This window comes from Oenanthe melanoleuca, chromosome 2 (genome assembly GCF_029582105.1).
Source record: "Oenanthe melanoleuca isolate GR-GAL-2019-014 chromosome 2, OMel1.0, whole genome shotgun sequence".
Lineage (NCBI taxonomy): Eukaryota > Metazoa > Chordata > Aves > Passeriformes > Muscicapidae > Oenanthe > Oenanthe melanoleuca.
In genome coordinates, this window is record NC_079335.1 from 99,551,861 (window position 1) to 99,573,034 (window position 21,174).

The window sequence follows — 21,174 nt, forward strand, 5'->3', positions numbered from 1 at the left end:
GAACTTACTTGCAGTTTTGTTTTGTGATGATTTCTAACTTCAGAGCCTTGTTTAGAAGGGAAGTCCTGGTTTGGTTTGTTTTCCTTTTTATGTAATCCTTTTTGTGTGGGAAGCCTTATTCCTAAAGGAGAAGAAAGAACTGAATTGCTTGGAAACATAATCTTTTCATACAAATAATCTGTATTGAATTTTTTGAGGTTTTGAGTGTATACATTTTGAGTGTCCACTAAATGATGTGCATAAGGTAGATAAACAAAATGATTGTATCTGCTCAAAACACAAATTTCTTAGCAAGATGTTTGTATATTGAAAATAGTAGATTATTGTCATTCTGTAGAAATAAATGTATTTGAAAAAGAATGGAATTTATAGCGATAAAAATTGTTCTTTATGATATTGTTCACTGAATTCTAACAGGGTTTTTGGTTTGTTGTATTTTAGGGTTTTTTTGTAATTTCTACATTATAGATATCTAGAATTTATTATAAACTCTATTATAGTCGGTAAAGTTCCAAAATATGGTTAGTTGACCATGGGACTATGTTACAGAAATTTGCTAATGGATTTAATAGAAAATAAGTCTTATAATTCTATCTGATAAAATAAACTAACAGAAAGGAGGATGAAGGGAAATGATTCTATAGTCTGATTTAAACTTCAGTGTGCACTACTATTAATATTATTTACTCCAGTTTTTCTAAATGCATCATCTTTAGTACAGCAAAAATCAGACAAATGCAGATCCAACCACTTCCTTCTACTGAAAGCCATTACGCTAATCCAACCATCATACTGGAATCATAAAATTAACATCAAGGAGTTTGCTGAATATCTCTAGTTTTATGACTTAATACGCTCCATTAAATGATACAGATAAATATCTAGTTTTCATCTTTCTGAAGATTAAGTCATTTACCTCAGTTATATAGTCAGTAATGAAGTCTCTTTACTAGTTATGTTGCAATAAAAGTAAGTTATACTGCACTAAAATGTGAAACTAGTTGCAAGCATTATGTATGAGAGTTCATATAAGTAGCTGGTAAAATTCACATAGAAAAATGTTTGGTCATTGGAAAATTACTTTTCAAGTAATGTATGTTCAAAGCTAAGTGAAGAAGAAAATACCTAAAAAGAAGTTATTTTGAAAAGCTGGGAAAAATACAAAACCATATACAGATTTAGGAACTTTTGTGGTTATTTACAGCCTGGAATAAAAGTTACTTTTATGAGATTATTTTTTAAATGTCATTGCTCTTTGCTTTCCCTACTCTTGTACCCAGGAGCTATGGATTCATGTAAACTGTTAATTGTTTGTATGTTTAGAAATGTGCTGGTATATGCTCTCATTTTTTCTCTGTGGTGTTGACAACACAACTGAATAGAAGTAATCAAAAGAAGAATCTATCTATTCATTTAGCTTGCCACACTTATAAAACTAAATTAATTCATTTAAACTATGTTGAAGACATAATTCATTCAGCTGTGATAATTGCCTCAGGTAGTTTCACTGTATTTTACTGTGAAAAGATTTTTAAATGCTTTGTTTCTTGCTTTAAAAGAGCATTTCTTTAAGAATTATTTTTAGCTGCACCAGTATTTTCTGATCTTTTTGGAAAAAAATGGGTAGCCTTGAGCGCTAAAGGCTGATACAGGATGTAAGACATCTATATCCTGTATATTTTGAGGTACGTGTACTGGCATGCACAAAACAAAAACAAAAAAAATTCTAAATGAGAGTACACAATATTTAATTCCCCAATGCATATTGTGACACAAATTATTCTTGGTTGTTAACATGCATGCCAATGCTGCTAACAGGAAATTGAGGAAATAAGAGACTATAAGCTTATAGAGGAATGACCCAGATCCTTTCAGTTTCAATGACTTTCTACATAGGAAAGCAAAGCTTTCCTTGGGTGTTGTTTATGAGAGTATTGTTAAATGTCACAGGAATATGATAAACTTCAGATTTATCTTGGAGATAAAAATACTTATTTTTTTAATGCATTACTGAAAAGATTCTCTTGGTCTAATAGGGGGTAACTGAGTTTTAATTTTTAAATTTTAAAAATTTAATAATAAAAAAGTACAGATTTGTCCAGAAAAATGAAAGGAAAACTTCTTTGTTTTTTGATCAAAAAGGCACAGCCTCTACTAATTTAATAAGGAAAAAAAAAAATCTTTTAAATGGCATTTCAAAGCCCTTTGAAGGAAAAGAAGTGTAATAGTTTCAGAGATGAAAGTAAATTAAAATCCCCATTTTTTACTATATTTGATAGGAAAGAATCTGGCCAAATCTTTGAATTCACATTTAGATAATATTTCAAACAATAAATATATGTTCTGCTATAACTTTGAGGTTTTGCTGTTCTACTTTTTCTTTTGCATTCCTTCCACTCTCCAGCAACAGTGTAGCTGGACAAGAAAATTAGGCATGTGGGAGAAAGGTGAACAACTCTTGCCACAAACCCCTGTAAAGAGAAAAACGTACACAACTTTTATAACAAAGCCTATAGTTAGTTTTAGTAATGCAGCTTTACTAATTTCCTTCCATCCTAGTCAGCAGGCAACCTTTTATCCCATTGCTGGCAACAGAAAGATGAAGAGCAAGCCAAGGGCATTTTGTTTTGAAAGTTCAGTCAGTTGTGGGTCTGGACTCCTTGAGGCATGACACCACCTGCACAGCAGGAGGAGGTGTGGCTTGTGATGCTCTTTTCGTTTGAAAGCTGAGTACCAGTCATATGTTACTTAGAACCCTGATTTGTGATGATGAATCTATTCCACCTTTAATATGCTTTTTTACTGTTTGTGAAAGGGCTTCAGCAAATCCTTGAATCTTTTATGCAGTTGTGTGTTCAGATATAAATTATGTTAATACGCCTAAAATAGCAAGGATTAATTACTAGACAAGGACATGATACACTGCTTGTACAGCTCAAAATTTTGCTTTGTGTAAATCTTGATGCTCATTTTGGTTTCTCTTTCTGTCTTTGCATCTCATCCTGACAGGTGTGTGCCCAATCACTGTGAACATGATGGAAAGTGCACCCAGACGTGGGACAGCTTCAAGTGCACTTGCGATGGAACTAATTACAGTGGTGCCACTTGCCATAACTGTAAGCTAACTTTTTGCAGTTTCAAAATTCAAGTGGAATAGGAAAGTTTTTAATGTCTTTTGGTTGAGATAAACAAAGTCATTCTTCCTTTCTGGTTGTTAAAGATCCTCAAACCTCTTTTGAAAGAAGGTGTTAGCTTAATCACCTTCTATATTACCTGCATCATGATGTATTTATGCAGCACTGTACTGCACCATACTACACACCGAAGCAGTTCAACAGCAGCTGGGTGTACTGAGCAAACACATTCTCAGCAATTGCACACAAGATACAGTTTCAAATGGAAACAGCGACTCTGCCCTAAACTGTTGGGGAGAGCTGCTGACTGCTGCTTGAGATGCTGGTTCAGATTGCTAATCCCAAAGTGTGTTCATAGACTGATTGTCAGCCAACTTAAAATCTAATTATTTGCTCTGTGGGTATGAGTTTTTGAAATAAGAATATTTCCTATGAGCTCCACATGCCCTACACTATTAAAGCACAGAATGAAGAAAGGTACTGTTGCCTTTTTATAGGTCCTGAACAATGAATGCTGAGTAAGTGGTATGCATCTTCTGTTCCTCCCCTGATTTGCTAAAAAAGTGGGATTTGCATCTGCAAAAAAACCTAGGACACAGAGAAAATGTATCCAGTCCTTACTTTTGTTCACTTCTTTCTTTTGCCAGCAATCTCCAAATACTGAGAAGAGAGTAAAAATGCTTTTGAACAGGTGATGAGTTGAAATTGAAGCCAGGATTATAAAGATACAAGTTTATATTACTTTACTATTTACCTTAAATACAGCTATGCATAACTTTACAAAGATAATTGCAGATTTTTTCAATTTTAACCAAAAACCCCAAACCAATGAGAAAATTTTTGACCATTCACAGTTGTCTGGATTAAAACCAAAACCTAATTTATGGTTAAAGATTATATAAATGTAAGAGGGGATATATTTTATGTAATACCTATTAATACATTGAATGGCAAAGTTCTCTGTGATCTGGCTATTGAATCTGTAAAGTGTAAGAGTTAAATAGCAAATTAATTTTGATTAAAGAGAAATATTTAAGGTACCAATGCCTGTGGGAGAGATTGCATGGCAGTCCTTTTTCCACCAAGAGGGAATGTGCACAGTGATAACATGGTTGTGTCTAATTTTAGGAAAGAAAACACAGAATTCATGTCTGTCTGTGCTCCTTTGTGGTGTGCAGATCAGCTTTTAAGACATAGCTGAACATAGTTAAGCTTTCAAGTTCCAAACAGAAGTAGCAAGGACAAAGGGATGCCATCACATTTCTGAAATCACGTTTATTACAAAGGGAAGAAATAATAATCCAAGGAGATGTGACATTTTTCTTAATAAGATTTTCACCTGCCTTTTCCAGATAAAACAATGCAATAAGGCAAGTGAAAGTCATTGCTGAACTGCAGTACCAAAAGAGGGATTTGGAGTATATTGTCCTGTCTTTTTGGAATGGATAAAGTGTATGGGATTACATATACTCTCCAGGTCATTTGGAGACACATTGTTCAAGAGCTTTTACTTTTCTAGTCCAGGCAAAGTTTCTAACTTAGATGTGTAAGCTTTAGTTTTGATACTTTTTTCATTTAAAGAACATAATTTTTGTTTTTACCTTGTGCTGCAATACTTTAGAAGTCTTCTTTCTTACAAAACAAGGTTGAGCAGAAAGTTATTCACTTGATAGATATCCTGTCAGAATGTGTGAAATCCTATGCCTTTCTAAAGTATCGAAGTTAATGGCATAAATATGAGAAAAAAATAAAAAAAAAAATTCCAGCATCAAGAATGCAGACTGAGATAACCTTAACTCTTCCTTTATTGAGCAGGTAGTAGCTGTCAGCTTTTACAGTAGTGTGTTCCAGATACAGCTGCAAATAATGAGGGGATTTGTTGAAGCTTGCCAGAGGTTGTAGTCATGCTGTCCTGAGGTCTGGGACCTGAGCTTTGCTGTGCTGATGTTGACCCTACTTGTGCAGTGAGTGTGTGTATATTCAGACACACTTAGTGAGCTGCCTTTTGCTTTTGAATTCTAAAGTTGGTAGCAGTAGCAGGATAAAATATATGCTGGGGAAGGAGGGAAGTTGGAACCATAACTGTTTCATAGTATAAAAATAGCTGGAAGCAATTTTAAACAGCATTGCAGATTGCATGAAAAATATAGCAGATGTTGTGATTCTGTGGAGCTGGAAAGTGTTTAAGTGCAGATAGCACTTGTTTAGTACCATTTTACTTAAAGATAATATTATTTTACAAATTGTATTATATGCCACAGTAAAACATGTTTTTCTTTACTCAGTGTATGATTTTGTGGGGCGTATAAGAGCATTTCTCAAAGGGGTTGGAGTCAAGAATATGTTAGTGGGGATTGTAACTCTGTAGTTGATGATTTTAATGAGTTTGAGTTATGCTGAACTAAAAAGAACAAGATAATTCTGTGCTACTGAAAAGGTTTTTTCAGTGAATTGATTTTGCTTTGGTCAGGTAATTCAACACTTTCCTGAGCTTTTGACCTGAAACAAGGCAAAGCTTTGCAGCATTGACTGGGTTTCAGATTGCAGTTTTAAGTTCCTTTGAAGTTGAAACTCAAAGACAAACTCAATGGATGAACTCCTTGAAGTGAAACAGAGAAAAAGGTTTGCATGAAAACCTTATGAATCAAAATGACTTTGTTTCACACAGGTCTGGCCATAATATATCGTATGATAGTGAAAACAACAGTTAGTCTAGAGATATGGAGAAATATGGATTCTGCAGCTGAGATACAGTAGGGACTATAAACCAGAAATAAATAGCTAGAGAAAGAAAAGTTCTAAATAAATAAATCTGAATTAAAAACTTTAATTCTTACTATTTCTCAAACTGTGTAAATCAATTACACTTCTTTTCTGTGGTAAGATTATGAAATAATTTCCTTTTTAGAACATGACACTCTTACAAGAAGGTTCTTCGCCTTCAGAGATATATCAGAATCTCCAAGCTCTGGGTCCACTATCTTGATATTTCTCAGTGGCTTAAACTGCCATTTAGAGGAAATGATAATTTGTTTCCTTCAGGTACAGCTGGGTCTCCGGAGCCCAATGGCAAATTAACCAAAAGTACTGAAATGTTGTACTTCACATTGCTTGTAAAATACCCTAGGAATGTACCAGATTTCTTTCAGCTAAGGGATATTCATGCCCAATAAAGTGCTGTGGCCTGGCAAATATCAGACTGGAGCACTGATTTTACCATTAGGCAAGACTGAAAGATAAATGAATATATTTACTCAAAAATAATGATTTAAAGTAATACAAAATTTACAAAATTATTTTTAAAAATATTTGAGTAATAATTAACAGCAAGTATCATCTTTACTAGCTTTATTTTATTATCTATATTTTAAGCCCTGACTAATTAACTTTTGCAGCCTACACAAGGCTGGCCTTCTCATGCAGAGTTCTTAAATTGATACTTTTCTAGAGTTTATTAGTAAATTGTTCCTGAAACCTTTGAGAACAGGAGCTCATTTTCCTGATTATTTCTCATCTCAATCAGTTTGCACCAGTTTATTCATCTAGTTTTACGTTCCAATAGTCTTCCTGATGTTTATAGCTTCTTTAAAACAGGGTGGTATAATTTTTAAAATGGTATGTTGGCATAACTAATGATCATTCAAGCTTTGTTTTCTGAGATTTTTTATAATATAGATCAAAGCACACTTTCTCTGGAATCTGCATTTAAGATAAAACCAAGAAAGGACTCACAGAGTTTACCATGATGCTGATGTATCTACCTTCCACTTCCTGTATAAATTTCATTAGATTTAGGAAAAAGCTAGAAGCACCTTATTTGATGATATTTGCCTTCTCCTAATGACTTTCAGTAACGAAAATATTCAATATTCAATTATCTTAAAAGATAATTGTTAATGGTCATAGAATCATAGAATGGTTTGACTTGGTGTCGTGGTTTATCCTAAGTTTGGTTTTTGGTTGGGGAGGGAGTCCACCGCCTGTGGGGCCTGGGCGGGACCCGTGAGCTGCCTAGTTTGGAAGGCTGACCCGGTTAAACCTCTCAAAAGAGCTAGTTACGCCCCTGTGGAAGAGCACATTTAAAGACAAAGGTTGGGAAGGCTCTCTTGGTTTCTGGCCTTGAACGGGTGACTGTGGGCTGGTTCCCCTCGCGGCCGGGCCGGGCCGGGCTGGAGCTCCGCTGTGGCGCTGGCCCCTTCCCGGGAATCCTGCCGGGTCCCGTTCGGGCAGGCGGCCGGGCCCCCTTCCCCGGCCGAGCCCCCTTCCCCGGCCGAGCCCCCTTCCCCGGCCGAGCCCGCCAGTCCTTTTTTTCAGCGGTGCCGCTGGGCCGTATCAGCCCGAGGCTGTATCGGCGCCGGGAGCAGCCATGCAGCGAGGACCAGAGCCGGGAGTGGCCACAGCACGGCTAAGATGCACGGCCAAAAACTGGCCGGAGACAGCTTCACATGGCTCCAGCTATCTCAGCGTGATTCACATTGAACTCTGCTCAGCTGCTCTTAGCCAGCCGTGATGGGGACAGAAGGACAAAAGCAGCAGCAGTTTCATTTCTTTCCCCTGCATGAAGGAAAAGCACAGGGATGGCGCGGGAAGCCAGAGTCACTCACCAGCAGGGACCGCGTGGCCAGCAGCAAGAGACACAGCAAGTCCTCGACTGCAGAGCCTGGACGAGATCAACCTTTTAGTGCTGCAGATATAAAAACTTTCAATTGATAAAGCTTGAGAACAAATAAATCCAAAATCACAAATTCTCTCCTCAATCAGGAAGAAGAAAAGGTGAAGACACATAGAGACAACAACATGGGACTCTGAGGTCAGTAAAGGAGGAGTCAAATTCTAGATGAGAGGCGATTGAGGAGATACCTTAATCTTAGACTGAATTTTTTTTTAAATTTTTTTTTTTAATTTTTTTTTTTATTTTTAATAGTACCCCAGTAAGTTGACGTGGCCCACGAATGCAGCTGTGGAAAGACTGCAAAACATGGGAGGGACTTCACGGTTGCAGATTTCCGGGTCGGTGCTATTCCTGGAAATTAAAAGCCATGAGAGAACTGGTTCATGTAAAAAAATCTCTATGGCATGGCAAGAGAGACTCTTCTCCCTAAGTAGACTGAAGAAAGATTATTTTAGAGGTGGTAAACTGACTGAAATTTCCAGGTTTTGTATCTTTACGTTGTCAGTGGGAAGGAAAAGAGGGTGTGGGGGGAGGACAAATGCTCTAAAGGTTTATTCTTGATTTTTCTTTTAATTTTGTTCATAAAGTTTTTCTTTATAGCCTTTAAAGTTTTGAGCCTGTTTTTCCCTCTTTCTCCTGATGCGTATTTCACAGCAGGAAATGAGTAAATAATTTCTAGTAGGTGCACTGGTATTTGGTCAGCACTAAACCCAGTACAGTTGGAAGAGACCATAAAGATCATCTAGTTCCAATTCCTGTGCCATGGACAAGGCCACCTTTCACTTGACCAAGTTACTCAGAGCCCCTTCCAGCCAGGTCTTGAGCACCTGCAGGGATGGGACATCCACAGCTTCTCTGGGCAAGCTGTTCCAGTATCTCACAACCCTCACAGGAGAGAATTTCTTAATATCCAATCTAAGCCTGCCCTCTTTCAGTTTAAAACCATTCCCCCTTTTCTTAATACTACATGCTTTTGTAAAAAGTCCCTCTCCAGCTTCCTTGTAGGCTCCTTTGGGGACTGGAAGTTGCTATAAGATCTTTCTAGAGCATTCTGTTATGAAAGACATGTTCCTCTTGTTCAAGTTATTTTTCTTGTATTTCACCTTCAAACACTGTCCTTGCTTTTACCACTGTACAGATTCCTTCAAGAATATCAGGTTTTTAAGAAAACCTTCAGTTAGTTAGTCCATAGGAGGGAGTAGCATCCAGATCATCTGTTGACTCTTAGTTCTGTAAGACAGTAGGAGAAATACAGCCTTACATACTCCTGTCCCAAGAAGAGGCACCATATATATACAGAGAATGCAATTTGCTGAGAAAACACATACAGAATTTTTACATTTTTGACTGGTGGTTTGCTGTAAGTTTTTTCAAAAAGAATATTGGAAACAATGTAGTGATTCTTAGTTTCCATGTAAGGGAACTTGACTTCTGAATTCTCTGTCTTCTCACAGCTTGTTAGGATTAAATGTTACCCTATATTTTGGGGTATAAATCAAAGTTAATGATGAACAAAACTTCTTTTTAAATGATAGGTACATTAAATGTCACTGGAGTCGAATGGGCATTGATGATTTTCCAAGGAATATTGACTAACCCCCAAAAACAAAATATTGATATAATACTGAGTTTCATATTTTCTAGGAATACCCTTCGAGTAAGAAACATTGTAGAAGCTGTGATAATTCTTATTGCTGGCTATTGCCAAAATTAATAGTCATCAATACAAATTTACTTCTGCATAGGCTCTGATCTTCAGCAAGTTTTCCATTAGTTAGTTGGTTAATACCTGATTTACCTGTTTTTTGCAACCAGAACCCTGGAGTCTAGATGGGAAAGCTGATCATGGCAGTGGTGTTCTCCTATCAGCAGTTTGGGAAATAGCGAAAAAATAAATACACAATTTGGCAAAACAATGCACTGAAATTTATTTCAGGGAAAAGAAAAAAAACTCCATGATTTTTCTAGTCATGCACAAGAAGAGCATGAGTATCCATTTCACTGGAGGGTGGAGGAATTATGAGAATAACATTGTTATCTTTGTGATAGCAAACTGATTTATTAGAAAAAGCAGATGCCTTGCAGTTTCACAAGCATATTAAAGCATTATTTTATCAGGAAAAATACAATAAGTACTTCTGTGGTCAGAAACTGTGATACATAAGATATTCTTATGAAAGGATGTTCTGATCTAAATACAGGAAAAATCTTGCTTTTTAATACACTGGAAGTGGAAGATGCAGCCTAGTCAGAAATGCCTTATATTTTGAGTATTTGGTGTAAAACTGTATCCTCTTCATTTGTTCTGTGGGCATTTATGTGCAGGGCTGTTACAAACTATCACCTTGGCATTTCTGAATCTTTGCCAGTGAAGCTTTATGTTTTAGTCATTTAGTTTAGCAACATTTTGTGTAAACAAATCTTGGATTCCAGAATTGGACCTTTTGTCCAATAGTGATATATGCTACAGACTTGCAAGTATCAGATTTTAGTGAGATTTAGCAGAAGTCCTGCATCCATATGTCCGAACAGATCACACAAGCCTGAACGATTTCCCAGCAGCAAATGAATTATTTCCCTTAGTAAACTTGTAGAAAGACAACACCAGACAGCATGGAACAGAACAAAAACATACAAACATATGAAACAAAACAGACCATTCTGGGTTGAGCTTCTGCTGTGGAAAGCTGACATTTAAGGCATGCAGTGCTGATTAGACTTGTTCATGGTAGATAGAGTGCTTGAGTTATGTGAAAGGAAGAAGGAAAAATAATAAAATAATAAAATAAAACTGCTTTCTTTTAAAAACATGAAAGAGGAGCTTTCAGTAGGGCAAAATCTGAGTTGCACCCATTCCCCACCCCCCCACCTTCCTCATGTGTTTGGCATAATTTGCCTCATTTGGGCTGAGGGAGGACAGGAGCTGTGGGATGCACTAATGGGAATGAGGAGTTTTGTAGGGAGGTGAACTGTGAAGTTACTCTGAGGAAAGTGAGGTTAGAGAAATGACAAGAATTATTTTGACAGAGCTGCTTCATTTGAGGAGGCTGGGGCTAGAGGAAATATTTGTGAAACTAACACTGGGTACAGTGATGGGAAAAGGGTTATCAGCTCTTCTAGGACTGATATTAACAACTGTTTTGTACTAGGTGCTGATGTTTGGGTCTCCCTGGTGAAGCCTACGGTTTTTTGAATTGCTCCTTTGAGTCCCTGAATTAAGACTTGCTTGAGACCAGAATCTAAGTAAGGTAGTTTCCAGGAGGTGAATAATTCCACATTCAACCTTAGCAGTACAGATGTGTGAGCAATGCTGATCTTGCAGAAATAGGGGGTGAAAAATAAGCTAAAATTTCTGGAATCTCTAGAAAGAGTTTTTTTTTATCTTCTGCTCATAGTATCCTGAGAAAGCACTTTCAACTACTGACTGTTCTCTGCCAGTTTTGTTGCTATCAGTTTATTTTTCTCCTCCTCTTGCACACTCTGTATCTGAAGTAATCAAATGTTCAAATTTGATTACTTATTTTGCTTTATTCAAAATAAAAACCTTATTTCTCAGATGCTTGTTTCCTTTGAGAATAGAGATTCTCAAAGCCTGTTTATAAAGACTTTTGTTTACAGTGATTTATTAAAAGGATCGTATAGTCAATGTGCTACCTTTCTAAGGAGGCTAATCTTTTTTTCAATAATGCTTTTCAAAGAAATTGTCAACATAATTTATAATTTTCCTTGTGGATTCATATTTTATTATGTGTTTTCAAAGGATTTAACATAATGCAAGTCTTTTCAAATGTAGAAGGCTATTAAATTACCTTCTTTTATTAAAATACAGTTTTAGAACAAGACTGAAGTTGTTGGTTTAGTCTTCCTTAGTAATTCTTTATGTGTAACATACAAGCCAAAAATTGTTGCATTTTTCATCTATTCCTGCAAAACTGAAAAAGACAAGATTTATAATGGTTTTTCATTTGCTTGTTTTTTTGGTTTGGGGATATTGCAGTTTTTTGGTTTTGAATTGCAGTATTTGTTTGAAAATCAGATTATTGTTAGTTTCAGTGTTATAAACTATAGTTCTTCTACTACTGATTTATTATCAGCCGAGCTCAGAGTTGCTCTGCACCAGGTGTTTATGAAACGCAGAATGTGTAATAAATTGGTAGCAACCTGCATTTTTATTGTAAGTAAATGGATGTAGTCTGTGTTCAGGCCAGAAAGGGCTGCAGTTCCAATATGTGCACTAGCACCAGTAGTATTTGGTGAAGGTAAAGTGGAGAAAATTAACATTAGGATGCAAAGCAGAATATGTATAATCAACCAGCAGTAATTATGCTGAAATTGAAAAATCAGCCGGAAATAACTACTGGGTGAGGTTTGAGAGAGACTGTAAGAGCTGAAACTGGACTTCGGGTTTTAGGTGTTGGGGGTTAGGTTTTCTTTTCGTTTGTTCTTTCTTACCTTTAGAATTTTTCCCATGAGTTGTTGGGAAACGCTGACTGCTGGTACTTACGGTATTTGAGAAAACAAAGGGGTGGCTGGGCCAGGTACAAGGAGGGCGGGGGGCAATGCTCGTTCTCTCGCTGCGGCTTCAGAGGGGACGCTCAGAGCTGCTGGTGCTTGGGAAAAGGAATTTGCCATAACCCAGCCCGGAGCGTCTTCTTCTGCCGTGGGATGAGCAACCACTGACCTGGGACCTTATTAAGGCTTTCCTCCCTAAAAGAGGGCCCTGTGACCATCTGCTTGGGTGCCCTTGGGTGCCGGGTGCCGCCTCTCCCTGCCCTGCTCGGAGCCAGCCGTCGCTCCTTCGGCGCCGCTCTGGGTTTCTCTGCGCTGGAGCCCCACAGCCCCTGCCCTGCCGGGACATCCCCGCAGTTCCAGCTACTGCCGCAAAGTTCTCGGATACATCTCCTCCACCAGCCCGGGATCTTTTACTCATTCCTGCCATTCCAGCTTAGTGCTCTTCAGAGTCCTTCGGGGGCACCGGGATCGACCGCCCCAGGGCTTCGAGAAGCAAAGCCTCTCCTCCCTCCTTTCCTGCCTCGGCCGAGAAGGCTGTCACGGGTCCCTGGTTCTGTTTGTTACTAATTCCATCGTTGTTGTTGTTTGGTTTGCCTTGTTATACATACTAGTAAAGAACTGTTATTCCTCTCCTCATATCTTTCCTTGAGAGCCCCTTAATTTCAAAATTATAATAATTCATAGGGAGTCCAAGGGAGGGTCTTGCCTTCCCTAGCAAACAGCTGTCTTTTATAGTTGAGTTGTTTATATATAGCTCTACATTAGAATCAAATGTCATCAGTTTTGCAACTGAATTTCTACCAGGTGGGGTCAAGTGGAAGAACAGTATGAAGTCACAGTCTAACTCAGAGCATTTTCTTAATTCAGTTGTAGCTAACTCATGTAAAACTACCTAAGTAACGTTCCTGAAGGCTGCATTTGGGAAAACTTGGGTATTAATTGAATTTTTGCAGGCTACAGTAACAGTTCTCTATTGTTATTTACAATGCACAACCAAATTTGTTTCCAAGGGACAGTTAAAAGAGAACATGTAATTAACAATAGATAACTTTAAAGCACCTCATTTATACCATAAAATCAAAGCCAGAATTAATTCATAGCCTGAAAAGAACTTTGCAAATAAAGACTTCACAATTAATTAGCTTAAACTTTTCCATTAAGACAATCTAACATATTGCATACTTCACTGTTAAAGCTTTTTTGCAATTAAAGTTCTTTAAGGTGCTGATATTAAAATCCCATTGACAGCCATTAGACAGAAAAAACATGTTTTGAAGTCACTCTAATCCTGTTTTCTCTGATGTGAGAGAATGAAGTTAATGCAAATATCAATTGTTAAATATGTACCATAGTCAAAGCAATGAGAATTTCTTCACTTATGCATGCAGACATTTTTATCTGTCCACATGAAATAGTTCTTTAAAAAGTTTTTTAACAATTCCAAGTAGAGGAACATAATGGGTATAATTAGGCCTGCTATTAAAAGTCACTATGCACCAGACATTATCCAGGCTTGTAGCATTTTTATGTACATAACCTAGTGCAGGAAGATTGATAAATTCTACCTTTACAGTGTATTTTCCAATGTGTTAAAGGCTGCATGATCAATCTCATAGGACTGTGGATTGAGGGAAAAAAATTTCATTAAATGAAGTGAAACCCTGAGATATTTCTTGTGCAATCTACACCATATTTTGTCTTAATAACTAGTATAACAATGTTTATAAGAGTGAGTGTATGGCTCCTGCAGTAAATAAACATGGAGAATTAATATTGTCAGTTCTCTTATGATACTTCCATGTGAATGATATGTGTTCCAGATGGTGAGGGTTCTGAGTTAGTTTGGTTCTTGTTTATGGACACCATCTTTCTTGAACATCATTATAATATTTCTTTAACTCTTCTGCAGCATAAATGTATTGCACCTGTATATGCCTTCCATAGGAATAAAATGTCTGTGTTAACCCTCTTCCTTCAGGGGTAAGAGCTGTCATGCCTTTGTCGTTTTAGTCTGGAGGGGTTTCGGGTTTTATTCTCCTTTCCAATGTTCTGTAATTTAAATGGGAGATAAAGCAGGGAAAGTTTTAGGACCAAAATCCATTAGCAAAAGTAGATTCTCAGTCAAGATCCATAACTATCACTTGAAAATTTCACCTTAGGTAGGACAGCCAATAGTTATCTTGGCTGGACAAGTCTCTTAGCAGAAGTAATGACAGGTTATTGGAATTCTTAAATATTTTAGTGAAGCCAGAGGAATCATCTATGTTTACATAACTTTACAAAAACATGGAAATCGCTATTCTTTCATAAATGCAAATACAGTTTTCTAGTATTAGTTAAACTACTGAAATGTGTTGACTTAGATTGTAGTTTCTCATTTTCTCAGTAGAAGCCTTAACTATACTACTTACACATACTTAACTGTATATCAAGCAGTATTAATTTTATTTTATAAGAAGCACAGTCTTTCTTTAACTCTCAACTAGCAAATTTTTTAAGCCCATGTATCCCTATGTAGCTTTTACACCAGCTAATTTATCCCATCCCTTTTCCTTAATGGCCTAAACGCTTGTGTATAAAAGTTTAAATATACTTGTGATTGCTGTATTTTACATGGTATGTTTTCAGTATACTTTTAGGTTCAGAAGGCACTAATAGATGTTCTAAAGCAGAGAGGAAAACACAATGTGTTGTTTGTGGCTACCTTTTTAAAAAAATATTTTCCACTGCTACTTCAGAGCACTACAAATATCACTCCATTTCTCAGATTTGTGCTCAGGCTAACTGAACCACATCTTTCTGAGATTCTTAACTTCGCCTCGTCTTTTCAAGCCCTCTTCTGTTTCCCCCATTTTAAGGTTTCTCAATTTCTTTGTACTTTCCTATCAACCTCAACAATTTCTTTCCTCCTTTCGTCATTCTTTCTCTAGTCATTGCTCTGATTATTTTCCTCCTCATTCAGTCTTCACAGCCTACTCACACGTGTGCACACAGGAGCGCAATGCCCAGGAAAGATTTGGAAAGGAATTTAGCAAGAAAGTGGAATAGACTGTGCTGATCAGATGCAGGATGCAACTAGGCAAGCATATTTACCACACCACCATTTTTACCTACTCCTCTCTTTTTTTTTTTTTCTGTACCTTTTTCCTCCTCCAAAATGGCTAGCCCTCTGCTTTTTCCTCCCTTTAGTTCCATCCCTAAACATCCTATAAGTCTTGTGCAATCCTGAGCTACATTTACCATGCATCCCGTGAAGTGTCACCCTCCAAGGCAGAAACTCCCTTGGTGTGAAAGGTTTTGGGGAGAGCTGCTACGAGTGGCTCATGGTGATGGGGGTGATGGGCTGCATACCCACACACTGGAGCTGAGGCTGTGCTGTGACAGCCCCAGACAGGTTGGTTATTACTTGTGCACATCCTTGATTTGAGTCAGATGGGCTTGAATGGTTTGATGGCTCCTGTGGTGGGCCTGGGAGCTCCCTGGCAGGATTTTATTCCGATTTCTGCCCTGCCATTGGTTCTCTGAGCTCCTTTGTAGGTGTGCAGGCAGTCATTTTTTCTCAGAACCTGACACTCTCTCTATATTCTCATCCCCTCAGTAAATAGTCTAAATTAATACTCTACAGTGCTGCTATTGAAACAGATACTGACAAAATAGAGTTTGCCAAACAGGGCAGCCCCCAAGGTACCCATCTAACATCTTACTAATTTCACAGCTCATCCATTATGTGAAAAAGATGTAAAAGTGTTTTTTAGGAGGTTGCCAGGACACAGTCATTCTCATTTGAAAGCGTGGAAGGGAAAACATGAAAAAAAGGGAACGTGGAGCAGATGTTTCTGTTGATATTTTTATGTCCATTAAAAAGGTTGAATTCTGTTGTCAGTGCAAGTTGCTTAGTGATTCATGGAAATGACAAACATGCATTCCTTCTAAATTGGTGTCATGTTGATAGAGGACATTTTGATTGAGATAATGTAAATGCTGATGTGAGGATTTGTTTTCATAATGCTATAGTTCTTTTCTGTTCGTGGAAATAGGTGCTCAGCTCCTCTGGAAAACCCACTATTTGGTTAGATGTGTGTCAATCCTTGTGCATAGCAGTGGTTTTGTAAGCAAACTACTGTGCTGTGGTTTAGTGTTTGGGTTTTTTGTCAAATATAAGCTTTTAAACTGAGATTTTAAGAAATTTTATTCTACCAGTTATTACTTGGTTTGGGATTTTTTTTTTTCCATTAACATGTAGTTTCCCTCAATATCTTGTATTCAGTAAATACAGCCAAGAAAGGTACCATAATTTCCTTCCCAGGATTGCTGGTTAGGACAGATACAAAAACATTTAGGGATCTGGGGTGGGGAAAAGGAAGGAAAGGAGCAGGAAATGGTGGCAATTACAACTGTCGAGGCTGGTAAAAAAAAAAAAAAAGCAAAACTGGATTACAGTGCTATAAATGAACATGTGGGTAATGGATTTTGGGAACACTAATATTGGTGAACAAATAAAAACTGACACTACAGTCTCTTTCAAAGCTGGGTGATGAGAATATCTCCATGTTCATCTGAGCATTGTTTAACATTGATTAGGATATTCAGATCTGAAGAGAGGTAAAATGCCCTGATATCCATGGCAGGAAAGAACCAGTATATACTTGGTGAGGGAGAATACTTTGGTTTATTCAGTGTCTTTGCTATTTGTAGCCACTTACAGATATCTCGTATTAAAATAAGGTTCCAGATAATCTGTATCTTTGACCTGACTTTACTGGAGTTATCTCCCCTGCTTTGGCCCTGGTGTTATTTGCTGAGGTTTTCACTTGTGTGTCTGTGTTCACTGAAGGAGTAACCAAGGATTTGTATTACACAGATAGAAAAGCCAAGGTTTGGCTCTTGTGTCTTCTCCTTTCATTGCTCTGGTAATACAAAGTAAGCAAGAATTGTAGTAGAACACATACTTTTTCCTTAAGGGTATGGATTTTTCAAAATTTGTTTTTATACCAACCTTGAAGCCTTTTGCATGGAAGAGAAGGGATAGGAGGAAGAAGGGAAGAAGATGGTATTGTCAGTGTTCCTGTTACCTCCTAGCTAGAGAAGACTCAAACAAGCTCCAGGCAGCTCTGATGCTTTCTGTGGCTGGGCCCAGTGTAAGACCAGAACAAGTATGGTGAATATCTGAGTTTCTCTGACAATCTTCCCTCTCAGATGCAGGGCCCAGGAATGAATTATAGCTCCACAAATGTGAAACACTATCCAGATTTAAAAAGAAAGAAATTGTGCCATTTCTATCCTGAGCAGTGTTTTGTTCAGTCCAAAAACCCATATTTGGTTTTTTTGGGGTTTTTTTTTTTGTTTGTTTGTTTGGTTTTTTATTGTTTTGGTTTTTTTCTTTTTGCTTGTGGGTTTTGTGTTTGTGTATCCTTGGATGACTTAATTCACAAAAGCACCTTGTTAAAAATTAGTGTCTAATTATACTTTCTTGTGATGTCTGTAGGCTGACACTATTACAAAGATGCTAATTGTTTAATCTATGGCTTGTAATTTAAAATCACTGCTAAATTTGTTTAAAAATCCATTTTGGTTCAGCCACTTGTATTTAAATTAATTTCTCTCTTCCCCCACCTCTCCCAGCCCAAAGCAAAGAACAAAATTGAGAGACAAACAGAAGCATCTTTCATTTTTCCATTAATGGGTTGCCTTTTTCTGTATTCATAGCAAATGCATGGGTTGAGCTACTTTGTAGTAGCTCAAATTGCAGTTTTCACCCCTATAGCAGTAATTTTCCTTGTTATCCCAGTGGCAAATAAACTTGTGCTTTCTTTCTCACTCTGATAGCAAAGCCTCTATTTTGTTCCCTTTTTTACCACAATGATAATTGTCATGTTTATCACTGACATAACTGAGCCTAGAGTAAACTTAACACAAATACTGCAAATTTCCATATATCTTGTTTTTATTTTACTGCTTTTAATTTCATTTCTGTTTCTATGGGGCATATTTGGATATTGTGCTAATGGTGAGAACACTTTATAAGTTCATTAGCTCACAGTAGCAGGCAGAGGGAGCATGTGAGGAAGATACAGAAGCTTTTAGAAGGCTGAAGCTTAGATCAATGGCACTGTGAAGAAGGCTTATGCTCAGTCACAAAGGAACTTTGTTTTTGGAAAGTTTTAGGGGCATGGCAGCCCGTGCAACCATGGACAGAAATGAACAGTAGTTCAGATAAAAAAGCACTAAAATAGCCTCTGTTGGTTAACACTCTCTATTAAATATAAAAAAAATTGATTGTGCTGCCTATTTTTGTAACAATTTTTATTTCTATAGTTTATTTCTGTGATTCATATGAGTATAATATTATGTATATGCTATTATGTACATATGCAAAATATAAGACTGTTTTTCCTTTGAGTTGCAAAGCTACTGAGCATTGGGAAGGACTATGCTTGGGCAGGGATTAAGCAATTGTAGAAGCAATAGTTGAGGAAAACTGCTGGCTTGTGTATCATTTTTTATTTCGTTTTGTAGAAGCAGTGGTTATCAATGGCTGATTTGCCTTTTAGTTCATTGGTTATGATTCTGTGAATAGAGAAAACATGGTTTAGGGGTGAATTAACAGAAGTAAAACTTGTGGAATGTGCAAATTAATCTGGCTGTGCTGGCCATTTTCCGTTTTCATATGCTAAGCTTCCTGAAAAAATTGGAAAATCCAGAGAAGAGAGAGAATAATATAGCACCTAAAAAATGCAACCAGTGATGAAAATGAACAAACTTGGCTGTTTCAATGCAGAGAAGAGATTTGTGTCTGCAAACAGACAAAAGATGGTTGCAAGGAGGAGTGCAATAACTTATCCTCCAAATTCATTGTGAATAGAAAGACAAATGATGAATTTAAGTCGCAGCAGAGCAGTCCCACAGTGTAGAGTGGAACAAATGCTGATACTGAAGAGCTATTGGAGCTCTAGGCTGCCTTGATGTATCAAGGAATTTACATCATTTTAAATCAGACTATGTCAGGAATGATACATGGATGTAATTGAGATTTTCTGGGAAGTGGATTAGATTATCTTTGAGGTTCACCACAGCCATGTGATTCTGTTGTTGCTAATTATGACCACAAAATGATTCTGCTTTTTATCTCAGCACTTATTTCCTCAAATAATTTGAGTAATTTAACTACCATTTCCAGGAATAATCTTGTAGAATGATGTAATATTTATTTAATGGGATGTTGGGGGTAACAGAATTGAAGCCTTGGGCTTTAGGTTAACTTTGTATTTGAACTGTCGTGAATAAACTAGATGTGTGGTGTGGAAAAGACTCTTGCTAATGTCATGTGATTACAGTGAAAGGATGAAACTTTGAGCTCTTAGAATGTTTGCTTGTTGTAACTAACTGTGAGAGTAAACCAAGGGGCCCTAAAATTATGGTAACCGAGAAAACACTCACTGGGCAGGTATATAAAGATGCCAGGAGTTGTTTTTGCTTGTACTTCTGGGATTGCTGTAGCTCAGTTCAACTTCTGGCTGAGGAGGCAACCTAGTTATGGCTGAAAAATAGTGCCTGATCTGAGTTTTGCTACAAGTGGAAAAATCAGTGGCTAAAGCATGGGCCATGTCATACGCACCTGTGATTCAGTGGATTTGTTTATGATACCTTCTCATTTTCTCCAGTTCTCTCATATACAGTGAAATTTACCGATTGCCTAATGGCACTTGTATGAAAAAATTGCTGTTTTTGCTAAGTGGCTGTTCATGTATAGCAACATTTCTTTAAGAACAGAGTAAATTCGTTTTCTTGCAGATGTATCATGAGCACACAAGTTTTAAATATTACATTCAGGGCTTTAGAGCTTTTAGTTTACTCATATTTTCAGTTATGCATGAAGTCCCAAAAGGCAGATTTTCTGTTTTCCACTGTCTTTAATAAATGAGATGAGATTGCATTGGAAGGGGTATGTCACATTTGGACACTTCCTTAAACCTTGTTTTTCACCTGGAATGTCATTTGATTGTAACTGAATGAACTGTAACTGCATCTAGAATAGTTGTATTTCTTCAGAAAGATATTTCTAAAATTCCCTTAGGCATCACAGTTGATCCATTTCAGATGTCAAAATTAATCTTTTTATGTGCAGTTTATGTATACACTGTATTTAGGATGAGCATAAAGCTGCAGCTCATTGAGAAGTCTTCTTCCTGGACACAAACTTCATTGCAGTTGCTGACAAATCCAGGAGTAGTTTCCAAATGCTCACAGACTGGGCACAAAAATTCAGTATTGCAGCCAGCCAGATATGTTGGCATATTCCTACTGCTCTGGCCTGTCCAGGTGAGCACACTGAGAGCAGCCACAGCTGCTTCCTGCACTGTGAGGGCCAGCAGCCTTGAAGGTCTTACAGCTTTGTCCTACTAGAGCCCTGTATTTTGCTGAAAGTGCTTCTTCCTGTGGTTTTCCTTATCTAGGTAACCTAATTTTACAGGGGCATCCTAGCTGCAAGTACCTGGTATTTAGTGTGTGGCTTATGGTGATCCACCTTCTGGTCATGCAGAACTTGCTCTCTCTAAGAGTCCACCATAGATTTAACATGAAAAACTACTGGTGGGGTTGCAAGATAAGTTATTTTTTTTCAAGTTAGGATTTTATCTTTATTCTTCACTGCCACTTTTTATTTAAAGGAGGTTATTAGTTTAGTAAATATTTTCAAGATACTTTTTAATCAATAAAGACTTTTTTAAAAGGGTCTTTAGCAGTGTGCAGAAAGCAAACCAAGTGTTTCATTATCTTTTGGCTTTTTTCATTAAGAACATTGTGTAATATGTAAAAATGACAAGAAAAAAATCACAAAACAGAGGTCTTGGTTATCTT

General features: G+C 37.3%; 1 protein-coding gene across 1 annotated transcript in view; it reads left to right on the forward strand.

Annotated features, from left to right (window-relative positions):
- The window catches only part of CNTNAP2 (contactin associated protein 2), a 1,042,550-nt gene that overhangs the window by 679,640 nt on the left and 341,736 nt on the right, over positions 1-21,174 (forward strand). The window contains exon 11 of the mRNA XM_056484872.1: positions 3,010-3,116. Coding sequence (XP_056340847.1) covers positions 3,010-3,116 — 107 coding nt within the window. The remainder of the gene's footprint in view (positions 1-3,009; positions 3,117-21,174) is intronic.